Here is a 22,036-nt window from a genome sequence, read left to right as displayed (position 1 = left end):
TCCCCTTCTATATGTTTTTTGTTTGTCTACACCATTCTATGTTACTATTAATTAGAGCTCTTGACCTGTATCTGTATGTTTTTATGCATCGTGCTGCTGCCACATGATCGACTGATTGGTTAAGTGCATGAATGAGTTGTTAGGCTTTTCTAAAAAATAATTCATAATTAACAATTATTCACTGAAGGCAAGGTTAAGAATAACCAGGACAAAGTTGAGGTCATTATTCACCAATATTCACTGAGCCTGAGGAGGATAATTGTTTTAGTATAAATACACCGGTGATTATTTTAAAAAAAAAATCATATTAAAAAAAATAATTTATTTCAATCTCAAAAGCAAAATGCAAATGTAATGCACACAGACGATTGTCGCTTATCTATGCCGAGTCACATAAAATACTTTGTTTTGAAACAGATAAAATAAATCACAACTCCACCTTACCTTTGAATAGTTTTAGACCAAACTTTGCAGCGCTTTCATGAACAGCATTTTCTTTCATAATTTCTAATTCTTCCTCACTTACTCGTAGAGTGGCAAAGCGATTGGCCGCCATTTTGCCGAGTCGTCAAGGTGATTATCAAGAAATAATCCGGATTTCTCGACCAATCAGCGCACACGATTTCCTATAATCACCTCCGTACTTATACTAAAACTGTTTAATCTATAGAAATGTTTGTACACCTGTAGGACAAAATTATTTTTTGAATAAGAATTAAATGAAAATTTATTTTTAATGTAAGAAGTGGTGGCATTCAATGAAATTTTTTTTCCACTTATTTATTATTTGAATTTTACAGAGGCAGTTTCTGTCTGTATTCTGTAATGGACTATAAATGTTATATGTTATGTACAGTATTTTTTTTGTTTACATATTGCTTCATGCATAGACTGTATCAATGTGTACATGCAAGCTAGTATTATAAGTGTTTGCTTGCAAGACAGACGGGTTTGTGCTTTGTGGTTTCTCTGTAACATTATCATTAACTTGAAGAGAAGAGAAGAGAAGAGAAGAGAAGAGAAGAGAAGAGAAGAGAAGAGAAGAGAAGAGAAGAGAAGAGAAGAGAAGAGAAGAATGAATGAATGACGGTCTATAGCTGCGATAAAGTGATAACAGGAAATAGCTTGTCTCATGGAAATGCCACAACATTAAAAGTAACTATAAATGAATAAAAAATATGATGTGTCCTTCTTTAATAAATAAATAACACTTGTATTTGTTGGCAAATTGCTGTGGTCTAGAGAAATAAAACACTTCAGAATGTGCAGTTGTAGGAAAATCATCAACTTTATGGTGCTAACATTAAATCTATTCAAACTTAGACTATCACGAAGAAAGTCATCGAGCCACACAACTGAGAGGCCAAGAGCTGATGGTGAAAAATGATAACACAGATTTTATTTATTTTAAGTTGATTTTTTTTTTGGCTCTTAACTGAAGTCAACTTCTTTGTTTCTTATGTTGTAATACAAAAAAAATGACATACCACATCGAGAATCAACCATTATGCTATCTGTTCCCGAGCTGAAGACACTCAGCAGGCCAAGAAACAGCCGAGCAGCCAGTAATCGATTACTTATGAACACCCTGAAGTGAGGAACCGTATATGGAAAGGAGCGGTAATTCCTGCATGGTTGACCCAATATAGATGTACATACCCTCAAATTAAAGTTGACAATCTGCACTTTAACCTAGTCATTTTCAAATCCAGCGTGCTGAAATACCGGCCAAAACAAGAAAAGGGGTAAGTGTGCGTTTGTGTGCATGTGTGGGTGTGTGCAGAGAACATGGCGTACTGTGAGTGATGTCTCTGCAGATTCTGCTTGGAGGAAGTGGTGAGTGTGAGTGATTCTCAGTCATAAATCATTCCAGCAGGATAGTGGGAGGCTGCCAAGCACGGAGAAATGGTCATGTTCTGCACAGAGACTATCTCTCATACATGCGGCCTCTCGTTCCACACATGTTCTGCTCCACATTTTTATATTTCAGACAAAGAGCGTGCCACAAAGCTTAGATTTATGAAAATGCACATGTGTCAGGATGAAGAGTGGAAACCTGTATTCACACTGCTATATTTTACAGTATGGTATGTAGCTATAGGTGATTATGCCAAATAATTTCTTGTACATGCCCATGGTGCCCAAGAATTATTTTACTAGTAATAATCTATACTACTAAAGGAAGGCTGTCTCTCTGTCTGTTCAACTATGCAAATCGACACGGCTGGACGCACACACTCCATAACTTGGCACACGGATTGGTGACACCCTAGAGGGGCCCAAGACGACATTTTCGATTTTCCAAAACATGGGATTAGTGCTAATCCAACACACTATTCATTTCCCATAGGCTATATGCTCGCGCTAACACACTGCATGCAGCCTCGGCGAATCCCCTCCCCCACTCGCCTGAGAGTATCGATTGTACGGGACCTCGAAGAGCACCATTCACAGGAAATCAGGTTCACTGGCAATAACTACTAGTAATTACTAACAGGAAATGAGCACTTAGAAATAAAAAATTGCAATGTAATGATAAGCATATCCATGCTAAGAAATAACATACACTACCGTTCAAAAGTTTGGGGTCACCCAGACAATTTTGTGTTTTCCATGAAAAGTCACACTTTTATTTCCCACCATAAGTTGTAAAATGAATAGAAAATATAGTCGAGACATTTTTCTGGCCATTTTGAGCATTTAATCGACCCCACAAATGTGATGCTCCAGAAACTCAATCTGCTCAAAGGAAGGTCAGTTTTATAGCTTCTCTAAAGAGCTCAACTGTTTTCAGCTGTGCTAACATGATTGTACAAGGGTTTTCTAATCATCCATTAGCCTTCTGAGGCAATGAGCAAACACATTGTACCATTAGAACACTGGAGTGAGAGTTGCTGGAAATGGGCCTCTATACACCTATGGAGATATTGCACCAAAAACCACACATTTGCAGCTAGAATAGTCATTTACCACATTAGCAATGTATAGAGTGGATTTCTGATTAGTTTAAAGTGATCTTCATTGAAAAGAACAGTGCTTTTCTTTCAAAAATAAGGACATTTCAAAGTGACCCCAAACTTTTGAACGGTAGTGTATTATTCATAAGTACAGTACTACCAAGCGCTTTAATAAATACATGAGAAGACATGAAGATGAAAGTAACACATACCTAACCAGTGGGTTGCATCCGATGTTATATCCGCCTCATTAGATATGCAAGACATGAAGTGGTGGTCAGCTAAGCTCACTGTTCACAAAGCGTTACTATTGCTGGGGCACCTTGTGAGTTGTAAAAATGCCCTGCGCGTGCATTGCTTTGGGCTGCTCGAATTGAACAAACTATAAAACTGACAAGTTTCTTCCAGGTTCCCTGTGAAGTGATAAAAAATGGTGAAAGAGCAAAGGATTTTACCAAAAGACAACAAGAAAGGTCGCTTTTGAACCTTTCGCTGTGATGGAAGGGAGCCGAGTCGAAGAACACTCGAGTTTGCAGTGATCACTTCGTGAATGGTTTGTAAGTTCCTCTGATTTATTTTGTTTGGATTCGCAAATCACCTTTCTTGCCATTTTCTATTATTTCATGATGTTTCGAAGTTCAGGAGATAATTAAGTCCTCAGATGTGCTTTTGTTTTATTGTTTGATCATGATCGCTATATTGTAAACTAACACGTATGTTTTCACTTTATTTATCAGGATGTCCTAGCAATCTTTACAAGGACAATAATGTAGATTGGGCTCCTACACTGAACTACAGAAATAAGCTATTCGAGACGATCCATGGAAACAAAAAAGCAGAACTCAAGAGTTAACAGGACAAAACTGTTTCCCCAGCCATGCAGTTACAGTGAGCCGTGATAACTTCTCCATCCTGTTTCACCAATACCCAGGTCTTTAAAGGGGTTTCTGTGATCTTTGTGAATGATTTACCTGGAGAGAAGAGCAGGGAGGATTGAGAATCGAGCGGATGTGGCTTGTTTACACCCAATACTAAAACTTGTGGCTTCCTAGCAAACATTGCAAAGCTGCGTACAAAAAGCCCAAAAATGCACTTACCCAGGCAAAAACGATACAGGATTTATCTTGTAGTGTCTTAATCCCCAGATCTTTAACCCAGCCACATATAAAAATAAGTTATATGCCTCCATGGTCTTCCAGGTTTTCATCTGTTTTGTCGTGTAGGATGATGTCTGCAGCACCAGGTAGTTTGAGATGTCAGGGAATTCAACTTATGGAAAAATTTTCCAACTCATAGAAAAAAAATCCTTCTTTGTTAACATGTAAGGATCTATCCCATTGCAAAGAGCAACTTTCTTAAGGTGTCTTGACCATGCATTGGCCTCTAAGCTTTGAAAATCGTCAAAGACAGTTTCACTAGCTCTCTGTATAACAGCAGCCAAATTGGTTTGCCTGACCACCACTTCATTCACCAAACGTAAACTCACAAACAAAAGTCATGTGACTGAATACAACCTATAATGCTCACCACTCTATCCCATCCATCCATTATCCATAGCCGATTATCCTGTGCAGGGTTGCAGGCAAACTGGAGCCTATCCCAGCTGACTATGGGTGAGAGGCAGGGTACACCCTGGACAAGTCGCCAGGTCATCACAGGGCTAACACATAGAGACACACAACCATTCACACTCACATTCACAACTATGGTCAATTTAGAGTCACCAATTAGCCTAACCTGCATGTCTTTGGACTGTGGGGGAAACCCGAGCACCTGGAGGAAACCCATGCAGACATGGGTAGAGCATGCAAACTCCACACAGAAAGGCTCCCATCGACAGCTGGGCTCGAACCCAGAACCTGTGAGGCGACAGTGATAATCTAGGGCAATTTAGTGTCACAAATCCACCTAGGCATGTTTTTTGTGAGGTGGAAGGAAACTGCAGAACCTGGAAGGAACCCACACAGGAACATGGAAGAACATGTGAAACTCCACACAGACACAGGTAGAACCCAGGAGCTATAAGGCTTCACCTAAAAATTAAACTTTAGTGATAATATCATGTCAGCAAGGGCCTTTCTGTGCGGAGTTTGCATGCTCTCCCCGTGTCCGCGTGGGTTTCCTCCGGGTGCTCCGGTTTCCCCCACAGTCCAAAGACATGCAGGTTAGGTTAACTGGTGACTCTAAATTGACCGTAGGTGTGAATGTGAGTGTGAATGGTTGTCTGTGTCTATGTGTCAGCCCTGTGATGACCTGGCGACTTGTCCAGGGTGTACCCCGCCTTTCGCCCGTAGTCAGCTGGGATAGGCTCCAGCTTGCCTGCGGCCCTGTAGGACAGGATAAGCGGCTACAGATAATGGAAGGATGGATGGATAATATCATGTTTTTATATTGCTTTTGGTATCAAATACAGTTCTATACATTGTTTTTTGTTTGTTTTTTGTTTTACTTTAGTTACTATGTGCTTGCAAAATACATACATATTTGCAGGAAGTCCTGCAAAACATAAATGGATTGAAACACCTGAAGGTGAACCACATCAGTCCACAGGGGGTAAAAACCTGAGCTGAACTTCAACTATATGAATTCTTCACCATGCATTTTACATGGCACAGCTCTAACGTCAGAAAATGACCAAAGCGGCTCTCATGAATAAATATCACGAGCAGTTCAGCGTCTGCTTCAGAGCTGTTCTCAATTAACAGCTATCACAGTAAATTTCACAAAAAAACCCACACAGCTGGGGAATGTGAGAACACGAGAATCCGATTGCCTTAACAAGATTGTGACACGTTTCTACTCAGCAGGTGACTGCAATAATACTAAGGAGGATTTACTTAAATGTATGGGGTTTTTTTTCAATATATGTATTTTACATCTGCTCCATTAATGCAAGCAACGCCTTCTACACTTAGTCAGGTGTTTGAATGTTGGAAGCATCAATGAGCTATTATTAACGCAAAGCCTTGGCGTTGAATTATGATAAAATATTTTCTTGCTAAGTTTTGATACCGATACTGGCAGTAACCATGAACCTTCAACAGCTCACGAAGCAGAGCTTCTTCGAACTGGTTAATCAATCTCAATCACGAGCTGTGGCTTCACACCGAGACTCGTTCTCTTCTTTCACCAAATCCTGCTGATTCCCAGGACCACAGCAAGACAAACCGCATTTCACACATGCATGTCACGTGGAAATGTGGAACAAATTAAACCAGTGCATACACAACAACTGACCAATCTGAGTCAGTGAGGGAGCACAGGCTGACCAAGAACATCAGACCATTTTGGCATTAACATTGAGCAATGAAGATTCTGTTTTCCCCAAGCTAACATTGGTTAGGGCCTCTGATATAAAACAGAAGGCATTTAAGTGACTTCTGAGACCACGTTATAGCCATTAAAGTGCTCTTGGTACACCAAAGGATGTGTGGACTGGGTCCTAAAGCCTGTCTGCTTCTGGTTCCTTTCTGTTCTCATGGCTATTTCCCCTGGGTAGTCTGAAGGATAAGGGTGTATGAGGCATAAGAGGTGGGGAAGGATAAGAGCTTCTGGCCTCACGCCATCCATAATTACCTCACACACTGGCTTGGCCGACAGGAAACCCAAAGCCTTAATCAATTAGTAATCAGCGGTTGGCTCAGAAGGAGCGAGAGTCCCTGCATGGCCCCAGTGTGCAGACACAAGTTTAGGGGCGAGTCCAGAACCCTGCTGTCATCAGAGCAGTCTAAGGTTAGAAAAAACAGCCAACTGTGTGAAATATCACAGGCTCCTGAGGAAAAAAAACACCATTTCTGACACTAATATTTTGACAAGAAATAAAAAGCAAATTATATACAGGGTTAGTCAAAATTATGTTAACACTTAAATGGTAGAAACCAATCGGATCTGTAGTGGAAGTTCATCAATGGCGTACTGTTGCACCATCTGTAAGTAGCCGTCTGACATCACTGTTGGGGTGTCAAAAAAGTAGGGCCCAATTACACCAGCAGCGGTCACGGCGCACCACACATTCAGAAGAAAAATAATCCATTAGTGTTATCCATGACTAGAGAAAAACAAAATGGCTGCGCGTGTTGCTGAATCAACCGAGGACAAAATAAAAACTCGCCTGAAATAAACACCCCCCCACACACACACACACCAAAAAAAGCAACAAAATATGGAATAAAAAGTATTTGATGGTAGGATACTCCTATGACAATTATTTTGATTTGCATCACCATTAATTTTTTTTATTAATTAATTAATTAATTAGTAAATTAATTAAACAAATGTGTTTAATTTGTTTGTTGATTTTTTTTAGACTGGTTCAAAAAGCTCAAAGAAGTTTGAAAATTACAATCGCTGAAATGTTCACGGAAGAATTAAAGAAGTGTCTACAGCTATTCTATACCTCGGCACGGCAGCAAGATGACAGTTTCTACAAAAAAAAAACAACACTAAAGTCAATGCGTGCAGCCATCGATAGGTTTTTAAGAAATCCGCATAAGCAGAAATTATTCTGTCAGATGTTTTTTATAAAGTTTTTATTTATCGAATTTTCAAAAAATAAAAATAAAAATGCTCTGTTTCTCAAAATCCAGTGAATGTGGACAGAATAAAACAGTTATTCCACTCAATCTCATCATGCATGGCTTATAGCCGACTCGGTGCTATGCACCTCATCAGCTATCAGCTCATGTACGACTCGATTTCATGGAATAACTGTTTAATTAATTAACTAATTAATTAATTTAAAAAAAAATTAATGGTGATGCAAGTCAAAATAATTGTCATAGCAGTGTCCTAATATTATAAGTTTCAAAGGTTCAAAGTACAGTTTAAACTCTAGCTATTATATACACTCACCGGCCACTTTAATAGGAACTTGTTCTTGATTCTAAGATTCCTGTTCTTGGCTGCAGGAGTGGAACCCAATGTGGTCGTCTGCTGTTGCATGCTGAGATGCTTTTCTGCTCACCACGGTTGTAAAGAGTTGCTATGAGTTACTATATCCTTCCTGGCAGCTCGAACCAATCTGGCCATTTTCCTCTGATCTCTCTTATCAACAAGGCATTTGTTTCCACCCACAGAACTGTCGCTCACTCAAATTTTTTTTTTTGCACCATTCTGTGTAAACTCTAGAGACTGTTGTGTGTGAAAACCCCAGGAGATCAGCAGTTTCTGAAATACTCAAATAAACCAGTCCATCTGGCTCAAACCAACACCCATGCCACAGTGAAAGTCACACTTTGAGATCACAGTTTTTCCCATTCTGATGTTTCACATGAACATTAACTGAAGCTCTTGATTTGTATCTGCATGATTTTATACATTGTGCTGCTGATGTCAAGGTATTGGCTGATGAGATAACTGCATAAAACAGCAGATGAATGTGTGTACCTAATAAAGTTTTTATATGTTGCTTTACACTACCATTCAAAAGTTTGGGGTCACCCAGACAATTTTGTGTTTTCCATGAAAAGTCACACTTTTATTTACCACCATAAATTGTAAAATGAATAGAAAATATAGTCAAGACATTTTTCTGGCCATTTTGAGCATTTAATCGACCCCACAAATGTGATGCTCCAGAAACTCAATCTGCTCAAAGGAAGGTCAGTTTTATAGCTTCTCTAAAGAGCTCAACTGTTTTCAGCTGTGCTAACATGATTGTACAAGGGTTTTCTAATCATCCATTAGCCTTCTGAGGCAATGAGCAAACACATTGTACCATTAGAACACTGGAGTGAGAGTTGCTGGAAATGGGCCTCTATACACCTATGGAGATATTGCACCAAAAACCACACATTTGCAGCTAGAATAGTCATTTACCACATTAGCAATGTACAGAGTGGATTTCTGATTAGTTTAAAGTGATCTTCATTGAAAAGAACAGTGCTTTTCTTTCAAAAATAAGGACATTTCAAAGTGACCCCAAACTTTTGAACGGTAGTGTATATACTTCAGCAGTTGGACTATAGAAAACATTATATGGTAGAATTATTAACAATAATAGTTATTTAACTTTAGATGAGAAACTCGTCGCAATACAACTACTGCTCATTCATTTAGTTCTAGAAAGCTAAAAACTGTGTAATATACCGTAGTAGGATAAGTGAATATATCTCACAGGATTTATGCCTGTAGCTGTCATTATAATAGCCCTTTTTAAATAAGATTGCAGGATCAGGCTCTTCTGATTTCATAATAGGAACTATTTAAAGCAGATATGTGTGCTTGGTGACTAAACACCATGTGTATAAGTCGTCAAAAACTTTTTTTTTCCAGTGGAAAAGGCAGCATCTGTCTGCAAAATCACAGGTGTCTGTGTGGATGGGATTAAAATAATCAGACCAGCACAATAATTGTCTGTAATTGAGGAGGGAGTAAAGAAAACACTATGGTCAGTCTGGACAGAAATAAACTCATCAAGTAGCACCTGCAAATGATGGAATTAGGCCTTCCTGTCCAAAAAGCACTTTTTTTATATACACTATATCAGTGTGAGCAAAGTGGAGGTCACTGCAAAGTCTTAAAGTTACCAGTTTTCTGTAAAGAAATGACCATACTGCTCCTAGTGGTGATAATATAGTGTACTAATAGAGAAAGAATAACTAATGGTGTCCCACAAGAGGTCAGTATTGCATTACTTTCTTGTTCCACAACCAAGTGTACGGGTACTTGAAAGGTGGTGCTTGAAAGTTTGTGAACCCTTTAGAATTTTCTATATTTCTGTATAAATATGACCTAAAACATCATCAGATTTTCACACAAGTCCTAAAAGTAGATAAAAAGAACCCAGTTAAACAAATGAGACAAAAATATTATACTTGGTCATTTATTTATCGAGGAAAATGATCCAATATTACATATCTGTGAGTGGCAAAAGTATGTGAACCTCTAGGATTAGCAGTTAATTTGAAGGTGAAATTAGAGTCAGGTGTTTTCAATCAATGGGATGACAATCAGGTGTGAGTGGGCACCCTGTTTTATTTAAAGAACAGGGATCTATCAAAGTCTGATCTTCACAACACATGTTTGTGGAAGTGTATCATGGCACGAACAAAGGAGATTTCTGAGGACCTCAGAAAAAGCATTGTTGATGCTCATCAGGCTGGAAAAGGTTACAAAACCATCTCTAAAGAGTTTGGACTCCACCAATCCACAGTCAGACAGATGGTGTACAAATGGAGGAAATTCAAGACCATTGTTACCCTCCCCAGGAGTGGTCGACCAACAAAGATCACTCCAAGAGCAAGGTGTGTAATAGTCGGCGAGGTCACAAAGGACCCCAGGGTAACTTCTAAGCAACTGAAGGCCTTTCTCACATTGGCTAATGTTAATGTTCATGAGTCCATCATCAGGAGAACACTGAACAACAATGGTGTGCATGGCAGGGTTGCAAGGAGAAAGCCACTGCTCTCCAAAAAGAACATTGCTGTTTGTCTGCAGTTTGCTAAAGATCACGTGGACAAGGCTATTGGAAAAATGTTTTGTGGATGGATAAGACCAAAATAGAATTTTTTGGTTTAAATAAGAAGCGTTATGTTTGGAGAAAGGAAAACCCTGCATTCCACCATAAGAACCTTATCCCATCTGTGAAACATGGTGGTGGTAGTATCATGGTTTGGGCCTGTTTTGCTGCATCTGGGCCAGGACGGCTTGCCATCATTGATGGAACAATGAATTCTGACCCTTACAGGAAAAACACATGAATTTCCCATGTATTTCACATGTGATCACATGTTACCACATGCGGTAACATGTGGAATACATGGTATCAGATTTTGTAACATGTGTTACCATGTAGAGCACATGTGGAAAACATGTTACCACTTGTGGAAAACGTGATCACGTGAAAAATCACGTGAAGTTCATGTGCTTTTTCTGTAAGGGGAATTATACCAGCGAATTCTAAAGGAAAATGTCAGGACATCTGCCCATGAGCTGAATCTCAAGAGAAGGTGGGTCATGCAGCAAAACAATGACCCTAAGCACACAAATTGTTCTACCAAAAATGGTTAAAGAAGAATAAAGTGAATGTTTTGGAATGGCCAAGTCAAAGTCCTGACCTTAATCCAATCGAAATGTTGTGGAAGGACCTGAAGCGAGCAGTTCATGTGAGGAAACCCACCAACATCCCAGAGTTGAAGCTGTTCTGTATGGAGGAATGGGCTAAAATTCCTTCAAGCCGGTGTGCAGGACTGATCAACAGTTACCGGAAACGTTTAGTTGCAGTTATTGCTGCACAAGGGGGTCACACCAGATACTGAAAGCAAAGGTTCACATACTTTTGCCACTCACAGATGTGTAATATTGGATCATTTTCCTCAATAAATAAATGACCAAGTATAATATTTTTGTCTCATTTGTTTAACTGTGTTCTCTTTGTCTACTTTTAGGACTTGTGTGAAAATCTGATGATGTTTTAGGTCATATTTATGCAGAAATGTAGAAAATTCTAAAGGGTTCACAAACTTTCAAGCACCACCGTAGGAGTGCTTTGAAACTGAGAGATATTTTGGTAATAATAATAATAATCACTGATACTTATTTTCATAAATGCAGATTCTGTAACAGCCTCATTGCTGGTTGCTTGAGAAAGGGTCATGTTTGTCTTTTACCTCAGAGATTTGGTTTTTGGTTTTGTTTTTTAATATAATTTCCTTCTGGCTGGTTGGAGTTGAGCATTATGCTTATGCCTACTGCAGAAACTGGAGTGACTTCTTATCACCTCACACAGCTCAGCTCACTTTGGGCCATGAGGTGTATAATATTAACATGCTGCATTTACTATATTCCATTTGGTCATTTGGTTACGTAACTCTAAATTGCACTTGTAATTGTAAGAGTAGCTTTATTGGGGATACGCTTCACTTTTACTCGACATGTTTAAAGACACAAGGCTTGATACTTAAATCCCAAATGGTGCCATGTTGTTATACTACCCTATATAAAAAAAGTCATATCAAGAATAAAGGGTTATGTAAGAGACTGCTGTACCTCTTGGGGGGAACCTGTAAAGGGAATTTTTAACCGAAAGGATTTCATATGAACAGTATTTTTAGTACCCCTTAGTTAGATAGAAAGAAGAGCTCTTTTTCTAATAGATTATGTAAAAATCATATCTAGTAAAATGAGTTGAAGAGGGTTTATCACTTTGGTTAAATAAAATGGAACCCAAAACATTAATGACGAAAAAAGGACACTATTTCCTGTTTATGATGTTCTCTGCCTTCCGTTTGTTATGTGATATGAATACATGGTATATCACATGGTATATGGTATATTAATTAATAATCTAATTTGATTTTATCAGTACAATTCCCATTAGTATCTTAGTGCTTTCATTATTATTTATTTGTTTATTGCTATACAGTCCTTTTTTATTCATTTTACTTTTCCTCATTATACTATCACTGCTCCATTTACACTTTTTGTTTATCAATTAGGTAACCATATCATTTAATTCCTTCATTTTCATTCTCATTATCTGTAGCCACTTTATCCTTCTACAGGGTCACAGGCGAGCTGGAGCCTATCCCAGCTGACTACGGGCGAAAGGCGGGGTACACCCTGGACAAGTCACCAGGTCATCACAGGGCTGACACATAGACACAGACAACCATTCACACTCACATTCACACCTACGGTCAATTTAGAGTCACCAGTTAACCTAACCTGCATGTCTTTGGACTGTGGGGGAAACCGGAGCACCCGGAGGAAACCTACGCGGACACGGGGAGAACATGCAAACTCCACACAGAAAGGCCCTCACCGGCCACGGGGCTCGAACCCGGACCTTCTTGCTGTGAGGCGACAGCGCTAACCACTACACCACCGTGCCGCCCTTCCTTCATTTTGTCTCAAATAATTTTTCCTCTATTCATATTATAGTATTGCTCAAGTTTCAAATTTGACTTATTTTTCATATATCTCCAATTTTTAGGATTATACGGTTGTTGTTTTTTTGTATCGCAGGCAAGGAAATTTTCTTATATATTTTATATTTAGTATTATAAATTTAATAATTAGTATTTAGGATTTGTAACATTAGTAGAGTATGTATATTTAGCTTTTATATCAGGTGAAGAGCCATATTTGTGGAAACTCTGATATTAAACCATTATTATTATTATTATTATTATTATATTGCTGTTAGTAATGTTCACAATGTTTGTGACAGCATAAAATTATGAGCTCTTTACCATTAGAATGTATTTGAATGCTAATAATTTTATGCAGTACAGTAGTTAAATAAAACTGACAGAAATAGGACAGTGCTTGTTTATAACACTGCTCATTTTATGGCCATGTCACCAAGCTTAGTGGTTCGCAACCTTTTTTTAAGCCATTGACTCCTAACGGAGTCGGTGGTGTAGTGGTTAGCACTGTCGCCTCACAGCAAGAAGGTCCTGGGTTTGAGGCCAGTGGCTGATGGGGGGGCCTTTCTGTGCGGAGTTTGCATGTTCTCCCCGTGTCTGTGTGGGTTTCCTCTGGGTGCTCCGGTTTTCCCCACAGTCCAAAGACATGCAGTTAGGTTAACATGGGGCAGCCTTGGGCTGAAGTGCCCTTGAGCAAGGTACCTGACCCCTGACTGCTCCTCGGGCGCTGTAGTATGGCTGGTGTGTGCGTGTGTTCACTGCTTCAGATGGGTTAAATGCAGAGGATGAATTTCACTGTGCTTGAGTGTGTATGTGACAAATAAAGGCTTCTTCTTCTTAACATATCCTGACTCTGTACTCATCTCATCTCATTATCTCTAGCCGCTTTATCCTGTTCTACAGGGTCACAGGCAAGCTGGAGCCTATCCCAGCTGACTACGGGCGAAAGGCGGGGTACACCCTGGACAAGTCGCCAGGTCATCACAGGGCTGACACATAGACACAGACAACCATTCACACTCACATTCACACCTACGGTCAATTTAGAGTCACCAGTTAACCTAACCTGCATGTCTTTGGACTGTGGGGGAAACCAGAGCACCCGGAGGAAACCCACGCAGACACGGGGAGAACATGCAAACTCCAAACAGAAAGGCCCTCGCCGGCCGCTGGGCTCGAACCCGGACCTTCTTGCTGTGAGGCGACAGCGCTAACCACTACACCACTATGCCGCCCATCGCCAAATATTGATGGACCCATCGCGCGACCAATTACAAACCTCGGCCAATGCACTTTGTAAGTCCCGGTGAAGGTTAGGCTATGCCGAGCTGCTGTGTCGTCGAGGCCCCTGCGAGCATCTGGGATATGGATTCGAGACAAATACCTCTCAAGAGGCTCAGTGAAGGTTACCTGAGCTTCAGGAAATACTTCCAAACCCATCTACAAGTATTCGCTGTTTAGTTTGCTGACGAAAACATTGACACCAAATTTCAATGCATGCAGTGAAATTTTTAGCGATGTTTTTGACCACTCATGAGGCAGAGACACACTAAAAACAACTCGCGAAGCTTGGAGAACATTCAAAAACCCATCACGAGCTGTAATGTGACCAGGGCCTTAGTTTGTGATTTTTTTGCCTCCATTTATTTACATTATCATCATCCCTGCTGCTTGTTCTGAAAAATGTAATGCACTAAGTAATGCAGTGTAAGTCAGTATCATCCTCCAAGTACTATAAGCACCTGAGAAACTTTTTACTTTCAAGTAGTTACAGTATGATTAACTAATTAAGGATTCGGGTGTTTTATTTATTTACCGATCTACCATATTTTGGTGGGCGGCACGGTGGTGTAGGGGTTAGCGCTGTCGCCTCACAGCAAGAAGGTCCGGGTTCGATCCCCGTGGCCGGCGAGGGCCTTTCTGTGTGGAGTTTGCATGTTCTCCCCGTGTCTGCGTGGGTTTCCTCCGGGTGCTCCGGTTTCCCCCACAGTCCAAAGACATGCAGGTTAGGTTAACTGGTGACTCTAAATTGACCGTAGGTGTGAATGTGAGTGTGAATGGTTGTCTGTGTCTATGTGTCAGCCCTGTGATGACCTGGTGACTTGTCCAGGGTGTACCCCGCCTTTCGCCCGTAGTCAGCTGGGATAGGCTCCAGCTTGCCTGCGACCCTGTAGAACAGGATAAAGCGGCTAGAGATAATGAGATGAGACCATATTTTATCATCTCATGTAAGTAGTTCTGGCTTCAAATTTTTTAAGCTGTAAAAGGAAGACCAACTGTCTGCTACAACAAGCTAATCAGATGAGTCTATTAATCTAGATGTGTGCTGTAAAATGGCAGACTTGTTCTCGGGTGCCTAATTATCCTGTACCTGCCATCAGGGTGATAGCAGGCAGCTGGATGTGAGTTAAAAGTTAATTTTAAACAGGAAGCACTAGCCACATTACTTCAGCACTGAAGTGACGCTATCGATAAAGTCCTCTGCTAATCATGGAAGCTTATTAAAGTCGCTGAATACAAACCAGAATGCACCTGGCACCATTTTTGACTTGCACGAACACAAATGTTAAGGCTCTGTCATCCCTCTCACTTCTCTATCACCGTTGATGTTGTTTCCCCAGACAACCTGACATCAGTCATAACGTGATCCGACACCCACACGGTTCTGTTCAGGTGGAAAATACAGGTTTCGAACATGAAAGCGTTATTTAGTCTGTTTAGCCAGAGTGTACATAAATCTATCACATAATGCGTTAATGTGGTTCATTAGTTAAAGGCTAAGCATGAAGAAGTGTCAAGAAAGGACAAACACCAATTTAAATATTTATATATAATATTATATATAATTTTTTTTTATTAAAAACATCGTACACAGCAGGGTTTTATAACGTGTCATGGCTAGACATTAAAGTGGATTTAATCCATGACAGAGGTGGTTCTGTGTGTTTGGACCATTTTGTATATTTTTATGAGGACCAAATGTAAACCACCATTCAAAAGTTTGGGGTCACTTTGAAATGTCTTTATTTTTGAAAGAAAAGCACTGTTCTTTTCGATGAAGATCACTTTAACCCTTTGGTGACTGACCCCTTGAAAATGGTTCCTCCAGGAACGATGACGTTTCAGTTGTCAAGACAACGGAAAAACTAAAATACAAAAACAGAAAGATACGTCACAATGCTCTTGTGCACAAAACAAAATGCTCTTGTATTTGTATTTTAGTTTTTCCGTTGTCTTGACAACTGAAACGTCATGGTTCCTGGAGGAACCATTTTCAAGGGGTCAGTCACCAAAGGGTTAAACTAATCAGAAATCCACTCTATCCATTGCTAATGTGGTAAATGACTATTCTAGCTGCAAATGTGTGGTTTTTGGTGCAATATCTCCATAGGTGTATAGAGGCCCATTTCCAGCAACTCTCACTCCAGTGTTCTAATGGTACAATGTGTTTGCTCATTGCCTCAGAAGGCTAATGGATGATTAGAAAACCCTTGTACAATCATGTTAGCACAGCTGAAAACAGTTGAGCTCTTTAGAGAAGCTATAAAACTGACCTTCCTTTGAGCAGATTGAGTTTCTGGAGCATCACATTTGTGGGGTCGATTAAATGCTCAAAATGGCCAGAAAAATGTCTTGACTAGATTTTCTATTCATTTTACAACTTATGGTGGGAAATAAAAGTGTGACTTTTCATGGAAAACACAAAATTGTCTGGGTGACCCCAAACTTTTGAACGGTAGTGTAGATGTGACAGGTTTGCCCTTGTGGGGACAGTTGGTTGGTTCCCATGAGGATTTTTTTTTATTATTGGTTTAACAGAAACTGCAGCTTTTATTTTAAAAAGAAATGAAAAAAAAATGTGGCAAATATTTTTTAAGATAAAACACAGCATTGTTTAGATACAATGGCACATATTTCACTGGAAAAATCTCTCCTTCTCTCTTTTTTTTTTTTTTATTTAAAATGGAGGTCAGGGCCGACCCTGGTGTCTCAAGCTCGTAGCATCTGTCCAGTAAGAACCGGGTTCCTGTCTCGGATAAGGGATTCTGTGATCTCGGATAGTCTTGCTACGGACTTCTCCCAGAGCTCAGGGACCTGAAGGAACACAGGAACGAACGAAAACACACACACACACAATTATGCAGGTGTCATAACCAACAGCCTTCAGCAAAGGATAAATGGGGTGTAAATACACAGCACAAACCACATTTTGTAGTTCCGTTCATGACAAGAGTCACGAATATAAAAGACACAAAAACCCAGCAACGAAACACAAAAAAAGTGCACAGATAACCATAGAGACTTGGATAAAGCCTGAATGAGTCAGTGGACCCACCCTGTCACTGTGAGCGAGCAGTTAAAATGATGGGGAATGTATTTTATTACATTATCTGGGCAGGTTCATTACTGTGACACAGATGTTTATTATTTAGTTTAACCAGTGCCTTCGACTAGAAGATGTCCGATGCGATAGCTCCTCAGGATTCTTAACGGTTTACAGGCCGTGATATTAGGCAGCAAAGAAGAAACCACACATCAAAGACACCAAAAGAGCTTTTATTCTTTAAGTCAGGCAGGCTCTTGAAAATGCTTATCCTGCTCTCATGGCCTCTTGGTGTTTGCGTTTGTCTTTTGTCTTCGTCTTATTTCATGTGTCATATGTGTTTTTAATGAGTGCTCCCTTCCCTTTCCGTGCTCTGCACCAGCTGCTAATTGGCATGCAACAAATAAATGTCAATCGTGCTCCTAATTTGTCACCTGAATTGCTTTACTGTGTGGAAACGAGATCAAAATGAAAACGCAGAAATCAAATGGAACTTCCATTTGGACACAATATTGGGTTTTCCACGTAATCTACTTTTCTCTATTCGGTTGAACTCAAAGGGAACGTGTACTTTCAAGTCACTTTCACTCAGGACTGAACTATATCACCCTGCCGTAGTTTATTTTTAATGAATTCCAATTGTGTGACGTCTTATGTGGCTCATGCTGGAAATCCCACTGCTGACACTAATGTTTCGATTTCAAAGAACGCTGAAGCATTGATTCCAAACAGCACGTAGTACCTCTAATGTATGAAGAGAACACATAGCTACGTCTCTGACACGATTTACACGTTTAAAGCATAACGTGTTGTTTGCAAAGCTTATTGGCAATCTGCTAGGGCAGGGGTCCAAAGTCTTATCGATCGGGGTGGACTAATCATAAATTTATTAACTATTCCACCAGACAAGTGAAGGCTCTAATGCGCTGTCTCGTCTCTTGTTTTGATTGCGCAGAATCCTGATCGACTAGCCTAATCAACGGTAGCTAACCACAGGCAACTGCTTTAAGAGTACACAGGAAGCCTGGCTTCCTCTAAAATTTTTCATTCATTCATATAAGTAAAGCTGGGCATACACTGTGCGATTTTTTCAATCGCGGTATTCAGCTGCTGCTCACACTGTACGAGTGAATTGCAGGGGTAAACAGCACGCAGCTTACGATTCCTGTTCTCACACTATACGATCCGATGCTCGGATGCGATGCTCAGGATTTCAAACAGGTTTGATTTTCATCCGATCGATCGGGAGGAGGTCGTGAGGTGTTAATCGCTTGTCGTTACCCCATGTACAGTATACTACACGATCCGAGACGCACGATTGAGCCAAAACTCGGCCCGATCTCCAAAATAATCGCGCGAGTGAAAATCGTGTCAAAATCGGGCCAAAAATCGCAGTGTATGCACAGCTTAAGAAAATAAACAAACAAGTATAGCACTTTGCGATTCAAAAGATGCAAACAATAATTATACTTCAAGCCGAAAATCACTACAGAATAACATTTTTTAAAAACTCATTAATTTTCAAATCAACAATTCAGACTCTAAGGGTGTATTCAGACCAGGATAGTTCGATAGTTCACTTGCTTTGGTCCGAACCAAATGTTTTTTTTATTTTTTCATTTTGGTGCGGTTCGCTTTCACACTGTACATTTTAGTAAGCAGACCAAAATCTGTCAACAAAGCCACGCGCCCTGAGGTCGTTCAGCTATTGGTCAGAGACGACACGTGCACAAAGCGCTGTTCTGGGGAGCGCGTGAACCCCTTCTCCTTCATTTTCTCACTGAATACAGCAAACACGTCGGCATTTTTGTGTGTTCTCTCCAAAAGCTCAGATATGTGGACATCTGCCCATACATCCACAAGGGTACGCGCTTCTTCCTCGGCCCACGTTTGCCCCTACTCATTTTTTGTACTCTGTAGTCTAGCCTACCACTGGTCTGAATGACTGAACGACTGTTGTAAGGTTCCCTTGACAACCGAAACAGTGTTTGCACTTTGCGGTGGAGTGTCAAGACTCTGTTTCCCATAATGCTCAACAAACGACGGAAGCTCCCGAGGTACAAAAAAGCAAAACTGTCGCATTAGGTCCGGTCTGCTTTCACACCTCCAAAAGATCCGCACCAGGGTTCCTTTGATCCGGACCGAGTCCGACCTTGCAGCTCGGTCTCGGTCCGCTTGTTTGGTCCGGACCAGAGTTCGGTGGTTTGTATTCAGACCAACCCAAAAGGTCTGGACCAAGGGAAATTTGGTTCGTTTGGTCCGGACCAAACAACGTAGGTGTGAATACGCCCTAAGAAGCATAAGCTGATGAAAGTAAGAAGGTTTTCAATTGTTTCATGAAATTGTTCATGTTTACACATGACTCAAGTTCTCTCGGCCATGACTTGGGACCTGCGTAGGCTTGCGTTCTTCCACCAACTGAACTTCTCTTGATACTAGGAACCACCAAGTCATTGTTGAAGTCTGCTCTAGTTCTCTTTAGGGGCCTCTTCGTTACAAGTTCTTCAAGGTACGGCCATTCTGAGATTCGAACATCATGACCAGGACTTTGTACTGGATCCGCTGATGTATAGGCAACCAGTGGAGTTGTTTCATGACAGGTGTTATGTGCTCAGAAATGAAATGTTTACAAGAGTGTCTATACTACTCAATCTTGGTGATCATTTAATCGATCGTGGATTTAATCACTTAACTTGAACACTTCTTGGCAGACAAAGCAGCCAGCGTGAAAATCTCCTATGAAGCCTCCTGAGACCTAAGAAGAAAAAATAACGTTGACCACAAGCCAACTCGGCCAACTTGTCTGTCAACAACTATGAACTTAAAACACCCTCATAACGTGGACATGCAATCTCCTTGTCCTGGACTGGGATGCTGATTTGTCCTCCCTGATAGATAAAAGCCACAGTGAATCACTTGTAGGCCAAGACTGATTGAAATGAAAACCTGCAGCCACACTATCCTTTTGCAAATAAGATAGGAGACCATGCTATAAGGTTACGACTCATACATTGTGGTTCTGACATTGTTCAGTCGCTCAGATAACCACAAAGTTAAGGGTTTTGATTTCCGTTGTCTCTTTAAAAAAAAAAAAAACACAACGGGAACTAAACGAGTAGCAAATGCACCTACAGCAGATTCTCTCCATGACCTAAAATCCATGCCTCATGACACAGACTTTCCACAAGAGGGTCTGTTTGTGAGCTTGCAGATGATTCACTGCTCACTTATTGATTAAAGTATTGCTTTCTCTAAGCACATCAAATTATGAGCTGAAATCATAAATCTAATCCCGACATTTCTCATGCAATGCAACACTGTTTAAATTTTACTTTTGGCACGAATATCAAAAACGTCCAAAAGGTTTCCTGTTTTTCCTTACCATGTAACAGTCACTATATTTTTTACTTAATTATTTTGAAAAAGCGTTGGCTACAGAGCCACCACATCTGTATGCAGTCAAAAGAAAAACTCAAAAACTCAAGCCATCTTACCTCAAAACTCCTTACACAGATTCTATATCTGACAGCTAGAACTGTTTGAAATTTTCAACTCGAGACTTTTCCATACATCAAAAATGTAGGGGAGAAAATTGGATTTACAGAACTTTTTAGTAGGGCCTTTGTACTAAAAATAAAAATCCGTCATATCTGCGTAGGGCGACGTTTTCCGCCCACCCACAAAATGTTTTTCGGTCCCGTCTATAATGTTGCAAATATTAACCGCAGCTAAACACAAAACTGTTCATGTGGTTGGTTTTGTTACTGGGCTGACATCAACACTGGCTAAATGAAAATTTTAAAAAATGAAAATAAGTCAAGTCATGAAAGCCAGCAAAAGATCACCAAGGAGGATGAAAGATTCAACGCCTGCATAAGATCCTATATTGAACGGTTTCCACTGAGGAATATTGATGGTGGAACATGAATCATGTATCTTGAGAAAAGGTCAGAGTCAGTAAGAATTTCCTGGTTCTGGTTCAAACTTGCCTTTTTGAATGACTTTACCTTATTGCCTTAGTTTTCCACTGAATTTGTTAAGGATAGGTTCAGTGGTAGGCCCACGACAATTTATTAATTAAATGTAAACAAAAGTAATAGTTTGACCTTTAGAATGGCCAATTCCTTTAACGCTACGACTGTAACTCTCCTCTAAACTAACCAGGCCATCGCAGTCAAGTAAAAAGAGCAGAAATATAGAAAATGTGTTATTCAGTATCAAGCGGAAAATCTTAAAGTATTTCTGTCATGCCGACATTTTATGTTTATCCATCACCAAATTAAAGGTGTACTTTCCACAATGAGCAAATGATCTCATGTCATTCTCTGGTGGGATTTCTACACCGGTTCTCTTATAGAGCCTTACTACACTATAAAAGAAAACTCGAACCCCACAGGAGTCAGAGAAACGTGCTAGTGGTGAAAAACACTCTAATCTGAAATGACCCAGCACTGAGCATTCAGTGCCCCATAAATCAGCCAGAGTTGGAAAAGAAGTGATGTGTGAAGCACCCAATACTCTCATGCTTCACTACGTTTCCACTGTGAACTGACACGAGTCCAGGGGAAGCGGCAGAAACCCGGCTAATGAGCTCGATTCTGTCTATTGTTATGGCTCACACTTAAAGAAAAGAGGGAATGCAATATGCGCATCTTAATTCCTCTTAAAAGTCTCCATCGAGCAGACGCAATAACTTGTCACTTGTAATGAGAGAACTTTCCACAGATGCCTGCTGTCTTTTCCAGCTTTTTATAAAATGGATAAAACAGTCACTGGTGCTCCATGCAGCTCCAAGCTGGGGCACATGTCCTCATAGTGCAGGTTGATTCAGTTGGGAGTTCAGACTCATAACTTTAGTAAGTGAACGGTATAAAGTCCTGCAGGAG

General features: G+C 40.2%; 1 protein-coding gene across 1 annotated transcript in view; it reads right to left on the bottom strand.

Moving 5' to 3' along the window:
- Positions 1-16,411: 16,411 nt before the first annotated feature.
- The window catches only part of crppa (CDP-L-ribitol pyrophosphorylase A), an 83,308-nt gene continuing 77,683 nt past the window's right edge, over positions 16,412-22,036 (bottom strand). Inside the window, exon 10 of the mRNA XM_060898142.1 lies at positions 16,412-16,921. Within this exon, the coding sequence (XP_060754125.1) occupies positions 16,817-16,921 (105 nt within the window). The 3' untranslated portion in view covers positions 16,412-16,816. The remainder of the gene's footprint in view (positions 16,922-22,036) is intronic.

Source organism: Neoarius graeffei, chromosome 17 (assembly GCF_027579695.1).
Source record: "Neoarius graeffei isolate fNeoGra1 chromosome 17, fNeoGra1.pri, whole genome shotgun sequence".
NCBI classification, from domain to species: domain Eukaryota; kingdom Metazoa; phylum Chordata; class Actinopteri; order Siluriformes; family Ariidae; genus Neoarius; species Neoarius graeffei.
Note: the sequence above shows the minus strand (reverse complement) of the source record. Positions and strands in the feature narration are given on the sequence as shown.